General features: G+C 35.2%; 1 protein-coding gene across 1 annotated transcript in view; it reads right to left on the bottom strand.

Annotated features, from left to right (window-relative positions):
- ASCC3 (activating signal cointegrator 1 complex subunit 3) overlaps nt 1-18,699 on the bottom strand; it is a 236,942-nt gene that overhangs the window by 98,434 nt on the left and 119,809 nt on the right. Inside the window, 2 exon segments of the mRNA XM_031064101.1 lie at nt 190-414; nt 740-931. Coding sequence (XP_030919961.1) covers nt 190-414; nt 740-931 — 417 coding nt within the window.

The raw sequence follows: 18,699 nt of genomic DNA, 5'->3' as shown, positions 1-18,699 counted from the left end.
ACTATATTTTGTAAAAGACCCCCCCTTTTCACATATGTAGCAGTTCACTTAAACATACACACCTACACACTAACAGTAATAAAATATGTACAATGAAAATTTTATTAAGTGTGGCAATATTGCATTTTTGTTTCAAATAATGTCAATCCTTTAAAGTTTGCTAGTTTCTCTAAACAAATCAAAGGTTACCTCTGCATTTAAGTTGTCTGCAAGGCTTTCAAGAAACTGGCTTTCAATTGGGTTCTGCTGTGTAAGAAGAGTCAGGTAATGACTGAGTTTATCATGAGTTGTAATAATGATGCCTTCTCCGAATTTGTCAAACTGAGGCCGTCCAGCTCGACCAAATATCTGCATGACATCTAAAATTCCAAGGTCAACAAAGGAGCCTCTTTTTGCAGCATATATTTGTGTTCCCTGGTTGAGGAAAAGTTAATAAAAATTAACATAAACACACATGAATATAATCCTGATGAGCTGAATACTGAAATTAGGCAAATATAGTATGATTTCAGAAGTGTACTTTAACTAATCCTTTCATAATCTTTGATATATTTAAATCTTTACTATACAAACTAGACTCCCACTGGAGAGAATCAGTTTAATGAGATATAAATAACATTTCAAGTCAATCAGATATTTCCCCTCCAGGCCCAAAACTCACAAGAAATCTTGCTATCTATACTTCTTCACAGGTTTCTTTTAAGACAGATAACCCCTTGCAGAGTAGGGAAGCTCTTACCTTAATAACAACGGCATGAGCAGGCAGATTGACACCCCAAGCAAGTGTAGCTGTACAAACCAAGACTTTGATATGTCCATTAGAAAACAAGTTCTCAACCAAACTTCTGTCTTGCCGCAGCATTCCCGCATGATGAATACTAAATCCATCTGGAAACAGCTCACGTAGCTGCTTATTTCTGGATCTCTGTACCTGGAGTGGGCAAGAATAACAATTAAATACACTTCTAATTACAGCACAAGAAGTATGGTATTAAAAAATACAGGAAAATTTTTAATATTATTATGAGTCATAAGAAGGAAACTATTTCTGTTAGGATTGGACTTTCCATCAAGGCCAGTTTGTCATGATTGTCTATAAATTAGTATTTCTATACTTGTTTTCTGAAGAATACCCTTAATTCTATAAAAGACTGCAAGAAGTTTAATCTTTGTACAGAAGCATAGTTTCACTTAAATGGAGATTGAAAGTAACCAACAGTGAGTACATGGAAACTGAGAATTCTCTTATCATTTTTCCTTAAAATAGACTCTTTCAGACTGTGGAGGCAGCTTGGGCAGGCTTGAGGCATTGGGCCACACACTATACTTATCATGAAGGAGGGGACACCCTTCCTCGCCACCAGCCATTGTATGGGTGCAGCACAGCCTGAATCAACAAATTCATGGTATGGAATCAAACTGTTCATCTACCCCTCATTTTTCCTTTCCCATAGGCAGGAGGCTGGGATCTCAGTCTGCAAAACCTCCAGCCTCCTGCAGGGTATGAGCTCTGTGAGCATTATTTCTGGGTGCTGGCTTTATCATGCTTCATCTACACTGAACACTGACTCTAAGTTATGAAAAACTAATATACTTCCCTGATTTGCCACAAACACTTCTGATTTTCTGCCTGTCTCTTCCACATTCTTACCTGCTGCACTAACTGCTTTCCAAACTAAATTGCTGCTAAATGTAATACCAAAAGGGTTGTGGCAATGACAATTCTAATATCTTTCTAAACCAGATTTCTTTATCTCTGTCCATCGAGAATCTCTACTTTTCCAAACCACAAGAAGGTTAAGTAGCATTTAACTCTCACTGTATTTTCAGCTGTGCGTATTATAGTGAATTAATTCTAGATAAAATTAGATTTTTATTGGTTTTATTGTTGATGTTGTTATCTCTTCACATTTACCATTTCCTGACACACAGCCACCGAAAAGTTGATTTATGGGATACAGAGTGGGTAAAGCAAAGCAAAACATGGTTCTCAGTACTGGCGAACTGCCAAACATGAACAATAAATCTCTGCAAACACAGAAATAAATAGGGAGATGGGAATGCAATTATAAAAGGAGGACATGAAAAGAAAAATATTGTTGGAAAAACACATTTCTCAGTTTCTCAATTATCCAGCTTTTCAATATCTGATCTTTCCTGCTTTAGCAGTAATTATTTATTATTCGTTTAAAGGAAATCAAATTCAGCTTTTAAACTACACATGACTTTTTGGCAAATTTAATTAACTGCTGTAGTGCCTAAAAATGAATAAATAATAAATTGATAAAGTGGCCCTGCAGTTCATGAAGCTTATTCTTCATGAGCTAACAAATAGAACCAAATATTTCATAAAGAGCAGAGATGCACCAAGGTTTGCCTTTATTGATTATCAACAACAAAATTCACAGAAGGTTGGGGAAAATTCACTTCAACTGCTTCTGTGACACAGAAATTTGGATTGCTCTTGATTATATCTGGAACTTGGTGTAAGCATTTAAGTATGAATTAGCTCTTTTCCTAAGTAAGTGATTAAACAACCATCAAAAAATTCACTTTTTTAGAAGAACTTTCTGTGTTGGTGTCACGTGCCTATTTTATATGCATTAAGGTATCTACTTTTCAAAAACCACAACTATTCAATATAAAAGACATTACACTTTAAATATTATAATCTTAGCTAAAAAAGCAGACTCTTACTCTGAAATCCTCACAATTTAAAAATTTCATACCTTTGTAATTTGATTCCTTATGTCGTTTAATGTATGGAAAGACAGGGCAATATACAAATGGAAAGCTAAGAATAGCTTTATGTACTAGATATAGGAGAAAACTATTTGTTTATGGTTTTAGGAAGTACAATTTCATCAATTTATAAGAAAGGAACTTGTGAATACAGTAAAAAGAAAGAGGAAGGAGAAAGATTTGTGACAGAAAACATATAAAGATATGGCAATGCTAGTCTGACTATAATTCAATACTGACAAGCTTAAGCTTAATCTAAACTGTTCAAAAATACATAGGTACACTTACATGTTGCATTTAGAAAGAATAAAAACCTAGTTCTAAAATCTACCACACATTCTAAAAAAACATCTTTGAAATACATAATATGGACAGGTTAATTTATTGAATCTGTGAAGTGCTAGACTTTCAGTCTACGCAGCTAACAAGTTTAGAAATATATGATTTTTTTTTTCCATGACAGAAGATGATGAACTCTTTTAAATGAAAAAAATCACAGCTCACTTTTGACATAGGGAAAAATCAAATGCTGAGGAAATAAAATTGCTAGCTATTCTGGATGATTCCATTAACTGCACAGAAATGGAAATTATTTTCTTCCCATAAATCTGTGTTCATCTTAGATTACAAAGATACAAGGCAAGTTAGCTCAAGAACAATGATATAATTCAATTTTATAAAATTCACTTGAGAAAATAAAATAAAAAACCGATTCCCGTATTTCAGTGATGCCTAGAAAGATTGCTCACACAATGTATCATTTAAGCATATTTGCTTTTGAACAAACCTTTTAAACGCTTGTGAAAATGAAGTGCATGGCTCTTGTATTTAATCTGGATTTTGATGGTTACAGAGACAACAAAACCAAGAACTACCAAATAAAGGACCTGAAGCTATAAAAAGTTATATTGCTTCCACCTTGTTCTACTACAGAATAAGACTAAGAGGTTTTACTTAAAATTTATACAAAATGTTACTAAGTGCCTCAGGTGTATGGAGAAGTTGTTATTATGAGGTATAGCACTGGTCTTCTGATTAGAATTGATTTTCTTTCCCCTTCCTTATTGCTCAAGAGGGCTGTAGATTTATGACCTTTGCTTACATGTGTGTGTGCATCTAAAACAGTATGTGTTAAATAAATTTCCAGTTTAGCTTGCTGCCACGTATATTTCTCCTTTAAATGTCTTCAATTTCATGCAATTCTTGATTAAGACACATGAAAAATGACACAATTAGACATAGAAAAATATCCTGCTTAATTTTAACGAGAAATGATGCATGAATAGCAGGAAAAAAGAAATCCAACGATTCTACTAAAGACTTATGAAAGGTAACACCCTTCCTTACCCTTTTCATGCATCTGGTATCACAAAGGAGTCATCATTCATAACACCTATAAGGTGTACACTCTTTGAAATACTCATACAGTTAACCAAAGAATGAAAATTTTAGTAGGCCTATAGATACCTTTTTCTCTTACTTTATATAGAAAGAAGGTGAAAAAGAGCAATAAGGCTTGATTATGAGAAGCAGCTGCCAATAAATTGCTTCTCGATACGTGAAATGTGAATTTATGGTTTGTTTTGTTGTTTTTTCTTTTAATCTCCAATTGCTACCCTCATCTAGGACAAACAAAGTAGATCATCACGACTTGCTATGATAATATTTTTTCTTTCTGTAGATTACTCATTTTTCTTTAATGCATGCTCATTTTAAGATATTGCCTGAAATTCTGAATTTGGGTGTTTTTTCCCACTAATAATGCAGTTTTTGACTCTAACTCCATATAAAGGAGTCTCATGTTTTTCCCTGTAACAAAAAATTACTATTACTATATTCTGCTTTCTCCCACTAATAATGCAGCTTTTGACTCATGTATTCTCTTTCAATAACAAAAATGGCACAGGCTATTCTAGCATTTTTCTCACGATCTCCTTACTACAGCAAACTTCATGCTCATGACCATATGACTCAATCATTGTAATTTCCTTTCTGTGGAGTTCACTACAGGGCAGCACTTGCACTTGGTTCAGAATGCACCATTATATTTGTTCACTGGTTTGAGCAATCCTGAGCAATTTATTCCCACCCTCCATTCTCTGCACTGTCCTGACACCCTGCAAAGTAGCAGCTCTTAATTTTGAGGCCTCATTAGCCTCACTTGATGAGTGTTGGAGCTCAGATAGCACAGACATCACAGACACCAAACAAAGTAAGGAACCTTTTGCCGCAGCCTTCAATGAACAGCAGTTATAATTACTACTACTGTGTGATGAATACAGGTCAAATATACCCAAGTAACTATTTTGTAACTTTGCTCAAGACATCCAAAAATGTAATTTGTAGGCTGACCTAAATTGTTTAAGGCCCAAGAAGACAAAAGTCTCCTCTGTCTCATTCATATTACTAAAACTGCTGAATCTGCTCTGCTGGTTCATTTTAAGAATACTGACTGTCTTTCAAAATTTATGAGTTCAGGGTAGCATGGAAAAAGTGTCCATCTACTCCAGAAGTAAAGGTCAGCTGACAGAAGCAGAATGAAAAAAGAAAAGTTGAAGAGTCCATCCATGGGCTTACTGCTGTTTCATAAATATAAAAGAACTAAGTATGAGAGAAAGAGAAATAAATTATCAAAGGATTGCATGATTATTCACCATTTTTGCTCTTCAGAATTTACTACATCCATGTTGCATATTAATTTACCTACATATGCAAAAGTTGTATTCTTTTATTTTCCACTTCTGTTTCAAAGGAGAGAGATCTTGGATGGTGTAAATAAAACCACTAGAGGGGTTTTTTTTAATATGAGTTCAGAATATAGTAATTTTTTGTTATAGGGAAAAACATGAGACTCCTTTATATGCAGTTAGAGAAGTACATGAAACCTAGAAAAAATACTATGAAAGATAAGCAGTAACATTATCTGAGAGTTTATGACAACAATTGTATGGAGAAATACAGATTTGAGTCTAAAGGGAGAAAAAGGGTAAGCATTTGAGGTACAATGATTTTACTTGAGGACCATCCTTTACTGAATTAGAACTGTTATCTGTATTATTCCACTTGTATTGTCTGCATAACAATTAAGCTACCAGCAGCTGTTTCTAGGACAAGGATAAGGCAGCATTTTTTGGCGTAGCAGTAAGATTACTTTCCTTGCTCTTTCCTGGGAACAGAGGCCTTAGCTTCACTGACTGCTCACCCTGCAACTGGGTCCTGTGAAGAATCCAAAAACTACTGAGAGCTCTCCTCATCAAGATAACACACATGACCCAGCAGATAATTTCTGGAGGGATGAAGGCTGCCCAATATGTTATTCTACTTAAGGAGTATACATGCTCATTCTCTACACCTTCACTTTTTTAAGGTATCTAACTATTCACTTTGTATAGTTATCCTGAAGTAGTACCTCTGTTCAACACTTACTCTTTTAAGGGGATATAATTAGCTGGTACCGGGCAAGACATTATTTGAAGATGGTAATTCTAACAAACAAATGTGAATCAGTTTGAATCTCTCCTGAAGAGTCAATAATCTAATTGTCTCCCTCTGGCAATTTACGTTCACTGTATTAAACTTAGAATTTTTTAAAGCTATGCGTTACTGTCTAATCAATTTACTGATATCACCTCAGTTAATTCTGTAAAGTGCTTTAAAAACACCTCTGAAGGAGAAGGAAGGAGAGTAGTGGGACTGCTCCAATCAGAACAGTTTAAAAAGAATTTCTATAAATTATACTTTGATTCTCTTTTTGATTCACAAAGGAAGGAAGTGTAAGGCAAAATTCTGGCAGATTTTTTCTATTGTCCTGGCCTTACCACTGATCCTAACTTATTTATTGCATAAGGTTGTGTTTCATCCAGTTTGTACCTTAGGGAGTGATGATTACCAGTTACAGAAGGCATTGGTATGGTGTCCAGAAATGTCTTGCTTTTTTCAGTGTGTTCTTTCTACAGTACACTGTTACATCATAGCAGCCTCATTTTTTTTTTCACTAGAACAGTTTCATGGTTCATAGAAAATTAATTATTCTATGGGAAAAGGAGGAACAGCCTTCAGATTTTAAAACTTGTACAAAAGCATTTAATGTAATCTTTGATTCCTCAGGTCTATAATCTATAATGCATTAGACAGAAGTGTTTACAGACCTCACTGATCAGAGAAGCTAAGGAAATGTAGTATAATGTTTAAAATGTTGCATTTTTGAGCCAGCCAGACAAGCCAATAATGAAAGAAATGCAAATGCAAGTCTGACCATGCACAAATGATGGATTTTGGATAGACAAGTCACTGAGGATATAGGCATAGTTTCCAATTACCTCACTTACTGCCTAAAAAAAACACCTATAAAGCAAAAAAAGGAACTATTTGTATAGACAATACACTACTTCAACCTCAGCCAGAATTTTATAACATGGACCAAAGTAACCTAATATTTTACTTCAAGCCAGACTGCAATGTCTGTCTTACAAGTGAATAAATTACTGATTCTCAGATAAAAAGGTTTAAGAACTTAGATTGAAAAACAATTCCAGCAGTATATTTAGACGGAAAGGAAATGTTCATTATAATCACCCAGTTTAAGCACCACCTCTCAGTGAAGATAACAACATTTTTCATATATTTTACAATGATAAGCATATTTCTCTTGTTTATAGCAAGTAAAATAAAATTATATAGAGAAATTTTGGTACTGCTTCAGTGTGTTGAAGATCTGGACTTCTTCAAATCTGTGACACAAATCTGTGACTAAATAATCTCAAATCTTATTAAGACAAGTGTCAAAAGAGTTTAACAACAACATGAAAATGCACATCAATTAATACTGAATTAATTATATAACATCACAATTTTAAATTGCATGCAAAATAATTCTAGTCAAAATCTTTCTTTCTTCCTCATCAATTTAGAATTCAACCACTCTCATTCCGGGAACAGAAGTATGAAACATGCAAAATACAGCAAAGTATCTATTTGTCTCCAGCCTTTGAGACAGTAAGTCCTGTTGCCATATTTGATAACCACTTGGAGTACACAGATGAAAAAAACATCAATCTTGGTCTGTTTTGCTGACAGCAGAAGTTTACAGTATGGTGTTATAAAACTAGCTGGTGGGGAAGATACACAGCATGGAAAGAAATTGATGGAGAGAGAGTTTGACGACATGCAAGGATGAATTTTTACTGGTTTCTCTTTGAATACTGACAACCTCTGGAGGCCTAGTTAAACCTTTTGTTGCTGTGCTTAACTGTGCAAAGATTTCAATATTTCTGCCTCAACAGGAAAGTGATACTGCACGGTGTCTATAAAAACATTTGTTATATTTGAGAACACAACTTTTGCTTTGTAATACTCAAAATTGCCACTCTGCTGAGCCATGACAAGACTGAATGCATTTTTAGTGAGAAACAACGAAGGCAGAAAGTCTTTTAAAGTTCTTTCCAATACTGCTGCACCTTACTTAATACAGATCATAACTATTTTTACTGCAACTGCTCCTCAAAGGCTATACTGACTGAGACATTATTAAACCTGCAAGAAAAATATTTTGTGAACATTAAGCATATTTCTCATTCCATAATTAAACCACAAATGTCCACTAAACTTCGCAGCTATGCAAAGTGACAGACTGAGGATTCTCCTAAAGAATGGATTTTTTCTCACAATTCTTACAGGTAATGGGAAATGTGCAGTTTGAATTAATAGTTTACATGGTTTTCAAATAGCTGTAGACTGCCATCATTATGCATGACCATGAAAAGCTGCACCTTATTTTAAACCAGGAAAGTAATTTTTAGAGAGATGAACACTATTAAATATTAAATGTCTTTTGATTATGCATTGTGGCTTGGTTTCTCCACTTTTCTAACTTCTGTCCTACACAGCATGGAAGATAAGCATAACAATACTATGAAGGCACAATAAAAAAACCTGGCAGTCAGTAAAAGTGACAGAAATTCCTACACTAAAAAATTTCACAATTATATTCGTCACTCATTAACTAACTTGAACTATGTAACTTGAATTTTAACAAGAAAAAAAAGAAACAAACTGGAACATTAGACCATCTGCAGCACTGCAAACCTAAGCTTTTTTCACTGCTACCGGTGTAATATGAAAATTCATGATGTAACTAGCATCAGTTAAAGGTTTTGTTTTTTTTTAAATTGGTATGCTAATATTAAACAAGTCTCAGAACTAAAGACATTTTATTCCTCCTGTACCTTTGCCATTACAGAAGAATTTCAGGGATTCCTTAATAATCTTTCTAGTTCAGGGCTGCTGAATGTTAAATCTCACAAGAAAAGCAGTTTTGAGAACTCTCTAAAGGATTTGAAGGATCACACATGTTTATGTATTTTCATATTGCAATGCTTATATAGTAACATCTGATTAATTATATTACTTTATTTGATATAGAACTAACAAACAAAAAAAGTCTATTAAAAAACTAATAGACTTTTAAGGGGTAAGACCAGTAAAACCTGATTTCCTATGAATTTTATATTCCTTGTGCCTCTGGCCCAACTCAAATGCTAGCTCCATCTGGTTTCCCTAACCTCATCTCTCCCAGAATTATTTCACTGCGTTACTGTTTCATAAACTTATCCACTGCACCCTCAGGACAAAAAAATACATCCTAAAAATGGCTTCTGTAAGACTTATACTGATTTTCAACACAGCCATCCAGTTGTTACTAACACCTTTGGCAACGATGTTGTCTTTTTCACTAGTTTTATTCCAAATTACTTGCAGACTACTCTCAAGTTCTGCAAATTCAGTGCACAACTGTGAAGACTACTTGCACATCATTCAAAATCAGTTTTAAAGGTATTGATGTCTTTATGCAAGTGAGAGGGCACAAAAGCAGCACCCAGTAAGTGACAGAACAGGAAGGTTTCTATTACTATGCTCTTATGGCCAGCAGACTTGGGAATTTGGAGTGAGTTTGTCAGGTAAACTGAGGCAGCTTTAGGCTTGCTGCCAGAGGAAACCAGCAGATGCAACAAATGACCATTGTTCAGTCACCTCCAAACAGCTTAATTTTAACCCCAGATCCTGTTCAAATGTAGGGTATTTTCCCACAGACCTCTGCTAAGTTACAAGATCCCTTATAGTTTCAAACTCTACTGAAAAAAATAATATTTTTTTACTCTCCTCTCTTAAAAAAACCCCTCCCCTCAAATTCAGCCATTATAGTAGCAGTATTTTATGCTACCTACTAACATTTTATTTGATATGTCATGAAGCCTGCAAGATAATTGCTTTGTAAAGTTTAGAAACCACAGAGATGAACATATTTATGTATAATTAAATATGGCTTTGAAAGACTGTTTTCTACATCTACAGTTCTTTAAGCATTTACATAACCTAGCACATATAACTCCCACCCAAGGCTGATATTTTGAGCAAAGGAATACTTCATTTTCTTGTTCAAGTAATTTTTATAACATATTTACAGAGATTTGGGGAGAAAAAAAATACTGCATTGATCTTAATTTATCCATCTGCCTTGGGGTTTATAAACAAGATTAGAAACCCTCTGCAAAACTGAGGAGCTTGCAATTGTTAAGCTATTGTAATTTATTTACTGCTATTTTAAAGCAGGATATACAGTTTCTTCATCAAGCTAACTTTAATTGTCTTACATAGCAGGTAAAACTCCGGGGAAATATAAGAAAATATCTCACATATCAAACACACCATGGAGACCAAATTATCTGGTATGGGAAGAGGTAAGGAGATTGTTACTTTCTCACTTAACACAGTACATAGCAGCACAAAACAGGTGAGAGGAGAGCTGCTGTGCTGACTGCTTGCACAGTCCCTCTCCAACCCTCATTAATTTCCATTTTTCACACTGTTTACTTATCTTGCATACATTAGTGCTAATGACTGTTCAAAAGTGTCAGATGCCACACTATGACCTTCATTTTCTTTAATATTTTAATTATATTAACATTCTTCTGTAAAATTAGTAGTCATATCTGTTAAAATCATTACATCCTTCATGCATTTAGTCTTCTTAAAAGAGCTTTTCATTTCACAACTCTACCTTCTTTTAAGAGCAGCCTGTGAGAGACTGAAATGTGAAAGGCTAGAGATTCAAAGCAATTGGCCATTTGTGGAGCTGGCAGGGTGCTTTGCTCAGGCCAGGTTTGCATCCCTGCTCTCCCAGCCAAGGGCAGGAGCATTTTGTATTTGTGGTGGTGAAACCTCTAATCCCCATAAGGCAAAGAGTAGACAATGCCAACCCTTGCCTTAAAGAAGTATTGTGTACATATTTATTAGTACATATATTAGCCCAAATAATTTATCACTTGAAGGAAAACATTTTAGAACAGAGTATCTTTTTACTGTTTTAAGTAGAAAAAATAACCAAGACGGAAGTAAAAGCACATTAAAAAAAAAAAAGTTATTTTCCTACTTTAAGACTGAAAGCTAATACTACTTACGTAAAATAGTTCTATAGATATCACTGCACACACATTCAAAATGTATCAGTAGCTTTCCTAGATAAAGACAACCACTCGATCTGTTCAGAACTGAACCACACACCATGGTTCAGTGCCAAGACAAATAAAATGTTTGAGGCATTATGTAAAACATGCATACTACAGGGTTATCATCAGGATATCAGTCCTCTGTGGTTTCATGATGGTAATACTGAATTATGAATTAAAATCAAAATAAAAAGAGTGAAGAATCTTTGACTCCTACCCTCTGAACAAACTTTTAATTAGAATCGGTGCGACACATAGTTTTAAAACTTTTAGTTGCACTTGATTTTCTCATTTTACACTTTGAAAACTCACATAAAATATGCTATATTGTATACAAAATGAATGTAAACAACATAATGTACAAGTAATAATATAAAATACAGAGTCAGAGAGGATGAAGAAGACCTTCAAGATCATCGTCTAACCTTTGACCTAATATGACCATACCCACTAAACCACATTGTGAAGTGCCCCTTCCAATTATTTTTTCAATAATTCCAGGGATGGTAAGACCACCATTTCCCTGGGCAGCCTGTTCCAGTGCTTGGCAACCTTTTTGGAGAAGAAATTTTTTTGCAACTTGTGGCCATTTTCCCTTGTCCTATCACTGGCTGTCTGGGAGAAGAGGCTGATTTTCACCCAGCCACAATCTCCTTTCAGGCAGTTGTGGAGAGCAATAATGCCCTCCCCAAGTCTCCATTTCTCCAGACTGAACACCCCCAGTTCCCTCAGCTGCTCCTTATAGGACCTGTGCTCCAGACCCTCCACCAGCTCTGTTGCCCTTCTCTGGACTCGCTCCAGCCCCTCAATGTCCTGCCTGGAATGAGGGGCCCAAAACTGAACATGGGATCTGAGGTGTGGCCTCACCATGCCGAGTACAGAGGAGCAATCACTGCCCTGGTCCTGCTGGCCACACTATTGCTGACACAGGGCAGGATGCCTGCTTGGCCACCTGGGCACACTGCTGGCTTGTATTCATGCTGCAAAGCAAGGCTGGATATCACATCATCACTTATCTATAGGAACTGGTTTACATATCTAAGAATATTTTACTTTGTGAATTCCAGTCTAAATGTCAGAAGTTATTCAACAAAGGTATCTCCTTCTGTTCATTTTATGTTTGCATATCAGCTATTTTTTAAAATTGATTTTTGAGTGCCAAATATAGAATTACCAATTCTGTTGTCAAAGAAATTTTACACGGAATGGAAAGAGAGAGGCCACACTGACCTGTAACACTGGTTGTATCTCTGCTAACCCCAGGGACCACTTGCCAGAGGGAAACTTGCTGAGCCTGTTTTCTATAATATTATCAGACAGTCTTTCTGATAGTACCTATAAAAATGGATGACTTGTAATTCTTGGCATAGCCTTTTCATTCATGAGATCAACTTAGAACATACTCCCTACTCTATTTCTTCTTTGAGAAGGCATCATTTAAGATAAGAGGTTAGTTGCATCGTACTTGTTTAATTTGCAGGCTGCTAGTATGGAAGCTAAGAGGGCTGGCTAATGCTGTCTGGTGCAGAGAAATCTGTAAGTAAAAGCTAAGCAACTGAGTGACCCTTTGAGATGGGCCACTTGACATCAGCTTGGTATGGCAGGGTTCAGTTTGAGATTGAAACTCTGCAGATGTCTACACAGAGATCTGCACATCTGCAGGAGGAGTCTGAGCACCCTGCACAGCCAGTGGGAGTCAGGCAGCAGAGCTGTGCAGTGTTGCTGCTCTCTGCCATGCCTGCTCATGGATGAACTCAGGCTCCACTGCCTGAAGCACTCTGAACTTCACCCACTGCAGCAGCAGCTCAGACACACCACACATTTGTATTTTGTAGTTACCATGTGCAGTCTCCTAAAACCCCCGGGCTATAATTTCAGCTGGAAAAGCACTCCATGTTTCAAATTTAGACTAATGAACAAGAATTATCCTGGAAAGAATAAAAGACAAATTAGACCTTCAAATAACTTTCCATTGCAACAAATTTCTATTGTAACTGACTCAGGTGGCATTTTCCCAACTCTCCCAGATGGCACACATCACTAATAGCTCTTAATTATCACTCAATATTCCAAGTAATTCGGAACTTAAATTATCTGCCTTCACACTAATCTCTGCTTATTCTAATACTCATACATTAAAATTAATCAGATCATCCTATGTTTTAAATGCTGAACATAACAGAACTAAGGAACATCATAGCAAAAGCAGGAATGGAGAGTTTACATCCTTTCTATTGATGACAATGGCAACTTAATCAGGGGACATTATTTACCACAAACTCACTTCAGACTCGTTAGATCCCCCAAATGTAATTATGCAACCCCAAAATTACATTCCTATAGCCCTTCCTTTGCGATGGACAAACAGATGCACAAATTCACAGTCTGGCATCACCAGACTCAGTACAGGTCATAGTGCTACTTGAAGGTATGACAAAATCCAGTTTTTCTCCATGTGACAAAGCTGATAAGAACATACTCCAACCAAAATGCTCCCAAACTGTGGTCAGATAAATAATGGGATTAAATGCCTACTCAATCTCAATTTTTCCCTAAGAAGAAAAAGGATAAGAGGTGTTAAGTGATTTCTTTTCCTTATCTGTCCAATTTTCTACAGTTATTGGTTTAATTTTTAGTTTGAGAGTAAAATTCCAGACTATTTTGTATTTGATAAAAGGAGTTGACTGTGAAATCCCAAAGTTGTCTGAGATTCCTGAGTATAAATTCAGTCATAGGGGAAGAGAGATTTCCATTAGTACCAGAAATAAATAAAAGTTTTATGAGGAATTTCACTCCTACCCCCTCAAAATCTCAAAAGAAAATGCTTTGTAGAGTATTGGCCCTCTTTCAACCTCTACCATTACACACAGTATATACTTCATAGAACAGAAAACTGAATCTAGGGAAATCTAGATTATGGCTTTAACTCATGAAGTCCCATATTTACATCAGCCCCTTTACAGTCACAAAAAAAGCTGATATTTTTCCCTCAAAAAAAGACAGAAACTCATAGAACCCTTTGACAAATCTGTGTTCAAGTGTAATCAATTAATCCTCATGCATTTTCTCCATCTAATCCCTGTTCTGATGCCAGAAGCTAATTTCATACATATCTTTTATATGGGGAAATACAAATTTGAAAGATACAAATATTGACTTTTCCTGTTTACTATTAAGAGTTATTCTGGTAATCAAAACAATGACTAAAAGACATAGACAAATAAATGCTTAAAACTGCCAATTTTTTAAGCTTCCTAAAATATGCGTTGGTCAAGAATTTTTACATATTTTAAGAAAAAGTGAATGGAGCCTGTATTATATTACTATACATAAATATGTATATGTACTATGCAAGTAAATTACACATTTTAATTATTACACTCGTACCTTATCTGTCCTGCATTTATAATATCATCTATTAATGGATGCAAGAAGAGAAAAAGGAAAGATTAAAGAAGGGGAATAAGAAAAAAAAAATCTTAGAAATTTCATACAAATGTTAAGAATCCATCTTTCAAGTCAAGAAGAGTGCTGCACCTCAGGCAGATGCCTGGAAGTCGAACGCATTTTAATTCTCAGTCATCAAAACGCTCAGAGAAGTGAAACAAGGAGCAGGGGCCTTTGCCGACCACAAAGTCAGCGTCGTTTATGCGCATTAAGAGGTACTGCCACAAGGTGGCTCTCAATACTCAGGATTGAAAACTGACTCGAAAAATGAAATAAAAATCTCCATTTGCTTTGTTTTCTTAAAATCGTAACTGATATGTTTCACCTCCCTTATTCTAGGACACATTTATTTCCACAGTAGGAAAATACTTTGAAAATATTTTAAATTCCAGCTAGGAGGTTTCTACGCTGAATCCATAACAGCATAATTTTCCTGTAGTCTCTTATTTCTCCCCAAACCAAAGCCTTTGTTATAGTTGGAATTCATATATACATAACTGAAATAACCTTATATACTTCTTTTGATTAAATTAGCTCTCAATTACTTACTAATACTAGTTCTATCTCATGACAGAAACTATGAAGCTTCTACCTAGAACCTAAATTTGTGCATGGACAGCATCTTATAGAGCTTGGGTTTTTTTCTGAAATGCTCTAGCTATATTATTTAGGTTGTTAAATATCACTTTATTTTTCCTTTTACAGGCTTATTAATAGCTTTGGGTATTTCTGGCTATCTTTCACCCTTTAATTATTTTTGTTTTGAAAATATCTGCTTTCATTCAGTATCTGTTTTCCTCACAAGTGTGAAAATCTGAAATTTAAAGAAACTGGAACAGGTAGGAAAAATTAATAAATAGGGCTATGACTGCCAACTCAGTAAATCTGACAATACTCAGTAACTATGTGATGCTGAATCAAAGAATTGTAAACCTGTACTGCACTCTGAAAAGTACAGGAGTCTCTTAGGACAATCATGGATATTTTCCTCAGACAAGAGATCTTCGTAGTTACTTCAAGGAATTTGCCCCTTCAGAGGAACAAAATCTAAGGGAATACCTGAAAATAACCATTACAGCTGTTTTGTAACTACAGGCCAATGGGGAAGAAACTGGGTATGTTTTCAATGTTATAAGGCAGTAAAAACACTTTTTAACTAAGCTATAACAATCGAACAAAAGCCCAGAAAATAATCTCTGAGTGTAAGGGATCATTAAAAGAATTATAAGCAATACTGGTGTATCTATATAATGGTGTATCTATATAAGTGTTTTAAATCCTTGAATCACTGGGACAAATTTGCATTTTCTTACTGCTTTCAGTTCCACAAGCTTGCAGAACATCCACACCTGCAAAAAGTTAAACACTGTGCTGCGTTTTCACTATGAAACACTATTTTGTGCTGTATTAAGTTGTGTCCTCAGGGCTTACTCCAAAGCCAACAGTCTATTTTCCATTAGTTTTAGTATGTTTTCCAATGAGATCCTTCAACTGTAAACCAGCTAGGGCTCTGCTCCATTATTCAGCAATACCACAGTTTAAATGAAAGCAGGGAAATACAATATTAACAGTTTCAAACACTTCAGATTTCTGAATGTTGTCCTTGATAAACATACAGAACACAATACTTGGAAATAGTGATCACTAGAATCAAAGACTTTGCCCTAGAATTCTACATTTGATTACAAAATTCATGTGTATCAAAGCCAGAGGTACCCTCACATGAAAGACAATGTGCAGCATTTTTCATCCTTGATGCAATGGCCTTTGATTATCCAGCTTTTATTATTTTTATTGCAAAGAGTTTTGAAAGGCTTTTGCAATGCTTTTGATACTCCAAATTCAAGAACCTCAGGGTTTGCCCTCCAGTACTAGGTTTTTAGCATTTTGTCAACAGTTCTCAATATTTTAGAACTTCCAAATATGCAAGTCACAGTTTTTGTCTTAGAAAAAGAAAAAAAGACAGAGAGGAATCCCTAGTGCATTAATTACTAACAAGAGGTCATAACCTTAAACCCAGCAATAATGACAGCAGATTCAAGTTTCATCTCATAGTGTTAGCACTCATAGATCATACCACAAAGCCAACAGAAAAGGACAGATCCTCAGAGTAGTTAGCAGAGATCAAGGAGGCTTCTTAAAAATGCTGGTCAAGATCTTTATTCAAAGAGATAAGATCTTACATTTCCTTATTTGGAAAAAAACCCCACTATAAGTGAAAACTGAGCAGCAATCAGCAAACATCAACTCTCAAAGAACCAAGACACTGCAAGCTCTCCTGGTCACAAGTATTTTGCTGCTTTGCAGGGTGGATTATTTCAGGTCTTGCAGAGTTCAGGCAATCTGCAGATGTACACATAACATCTTTCCACAGGCAACAAGTATTTTTTTTTCTTGTCTGAAGATATTTTTTGATTGTTAGGGAAAAGTATATATTTTTTTCCCCTTAGTTTTAGCTCTGAAAACTTTATTTTGTTTTTAGTCCTGTTGTATCTACTGGATAACACGGATAATTTGCTATTTTTTTTTTAGAACCCCTTTCTAAGCTTCATCAAAGCCTCCCCATATTTAAGGAATTTTCTGGCTGGCCTATGTTGACAACCATTTCAGTGACTCATATTTTCACAATTTCTGCCTTCTGTCACTGAAAAGACTCACCAGATGAGCTGTACAAATAATTTTGAAATCCCTTCCATAGTTTTCTTCCAGAGGTGGCAAACCACCACAATACAGCAAAACTTACATACAAATAACTATTTTCAGTAATGCTTCAAACATGTTTCAATATTCTAATGTTTCTCAAGTTCTAAAAATTTTAAAAAATTTCATTTTTTTAGCTTTGCTGGCTAAAATTAATTCTTTATCTACTTGCACTGTATTGTCCAGAGATGAAGCTCTGATAGGTGGAATGGGGAACATTAATTTGTTTAAAAATTCATAGTTCAGCACTGAAATTCACAAGTCCTCTAATACTGACGCCTGCCTATCTGCACTCTTCCCGCATTTTCTCACAAACTCTATACTTCCAAATCCGCCTTCAATATTTTTAGCAATTTTATTTTCATTTCAAAATACACAGCTTAATTTTGTCAACTACTGGTTTTCATTATAGTTCATGCCCAGCTTGTGTATACTCCACACTTGTCAAAAACATGATGCTGTTACTCTAGTTCCCATTAGCATAATACATAATTTCCAGTTCTAGTTTTTTACTCAAATAAGCCAAAAATTACAACATGGTACATTTAGAAAGATTTATCCAAATGCATATTTATATGATGTTCATTCAAAAAATCTCAGTTGTGGGAAAAAAATACTGGTTTTCAGATTTTTATGTTTTTTGGGAAACACTCTATAATCAGTTTCTGTTGGTTTTGATGCAGCAATAAAAAGTTCCTGAAATAATTGAGTGGTTCAAAATTTAGGCAAAATTCTAACTGGACTTTGATAAAGGTGACATGCAGCGGTATCTGTACATTCTAAAGAATAGAAGTTTGTGGCTTTTTACAACAAAATGCTTTCCTACAAGACAATGATTCCCAGCAAGCAGAGATTCTTCTGATTCTTGTCTGACTTTTGAAATTCCAGCACAAAGGATCTTAAGATGAATTCAAAACAACGAAGATAAAAGAAGATACAACTAATCTTGCAGATACCAAGGCTTCCATAAAAATTTAACAGATATGCTAAAAACCAGAGACTGACTATACATGTAATCAAACTTTGACTACAGAAAGAAATATATGGCAATAAATATTTGGCAGTTCTCTAAAAATAAATCTCCACAGCTTTCCAGAAGTATGATTAATTACTTTTTAACTTATTTTGTTTTCTCCAAAGCACCTCTGACTCCCAGTATGTGGAATTACTGGAATGTGGATCCAATTGAAATCACTCCCTCTTTATGTTTCCCTCTAATTACTCTTTCACTTAAAAGTCTTAAAAGTGTGTGCCCATTCTACTCTTTATTTCCCAGTTCATCTTAATTAGATGTCATGCCAGCTTC

The sequence above is a fragment of the Geospiza fortis genome, unplaced genomic scaffold (genome assembly GCF_000277835.1).
Source record: "Geospiza fortis unplaced genomic scaffold, GeoFor_1.0 scaffold1628, whole genome shotgun sequence".
Classification (NCBI taxonomy): Eukaryota; Metazoa; Chordata; class Aves; order Passeriformes; family Thraupidae; genus Geospiza; species Geospiza fortis.
This window is presented reverse-complemented; position numbering and strand designations above follow the sequence as displayed.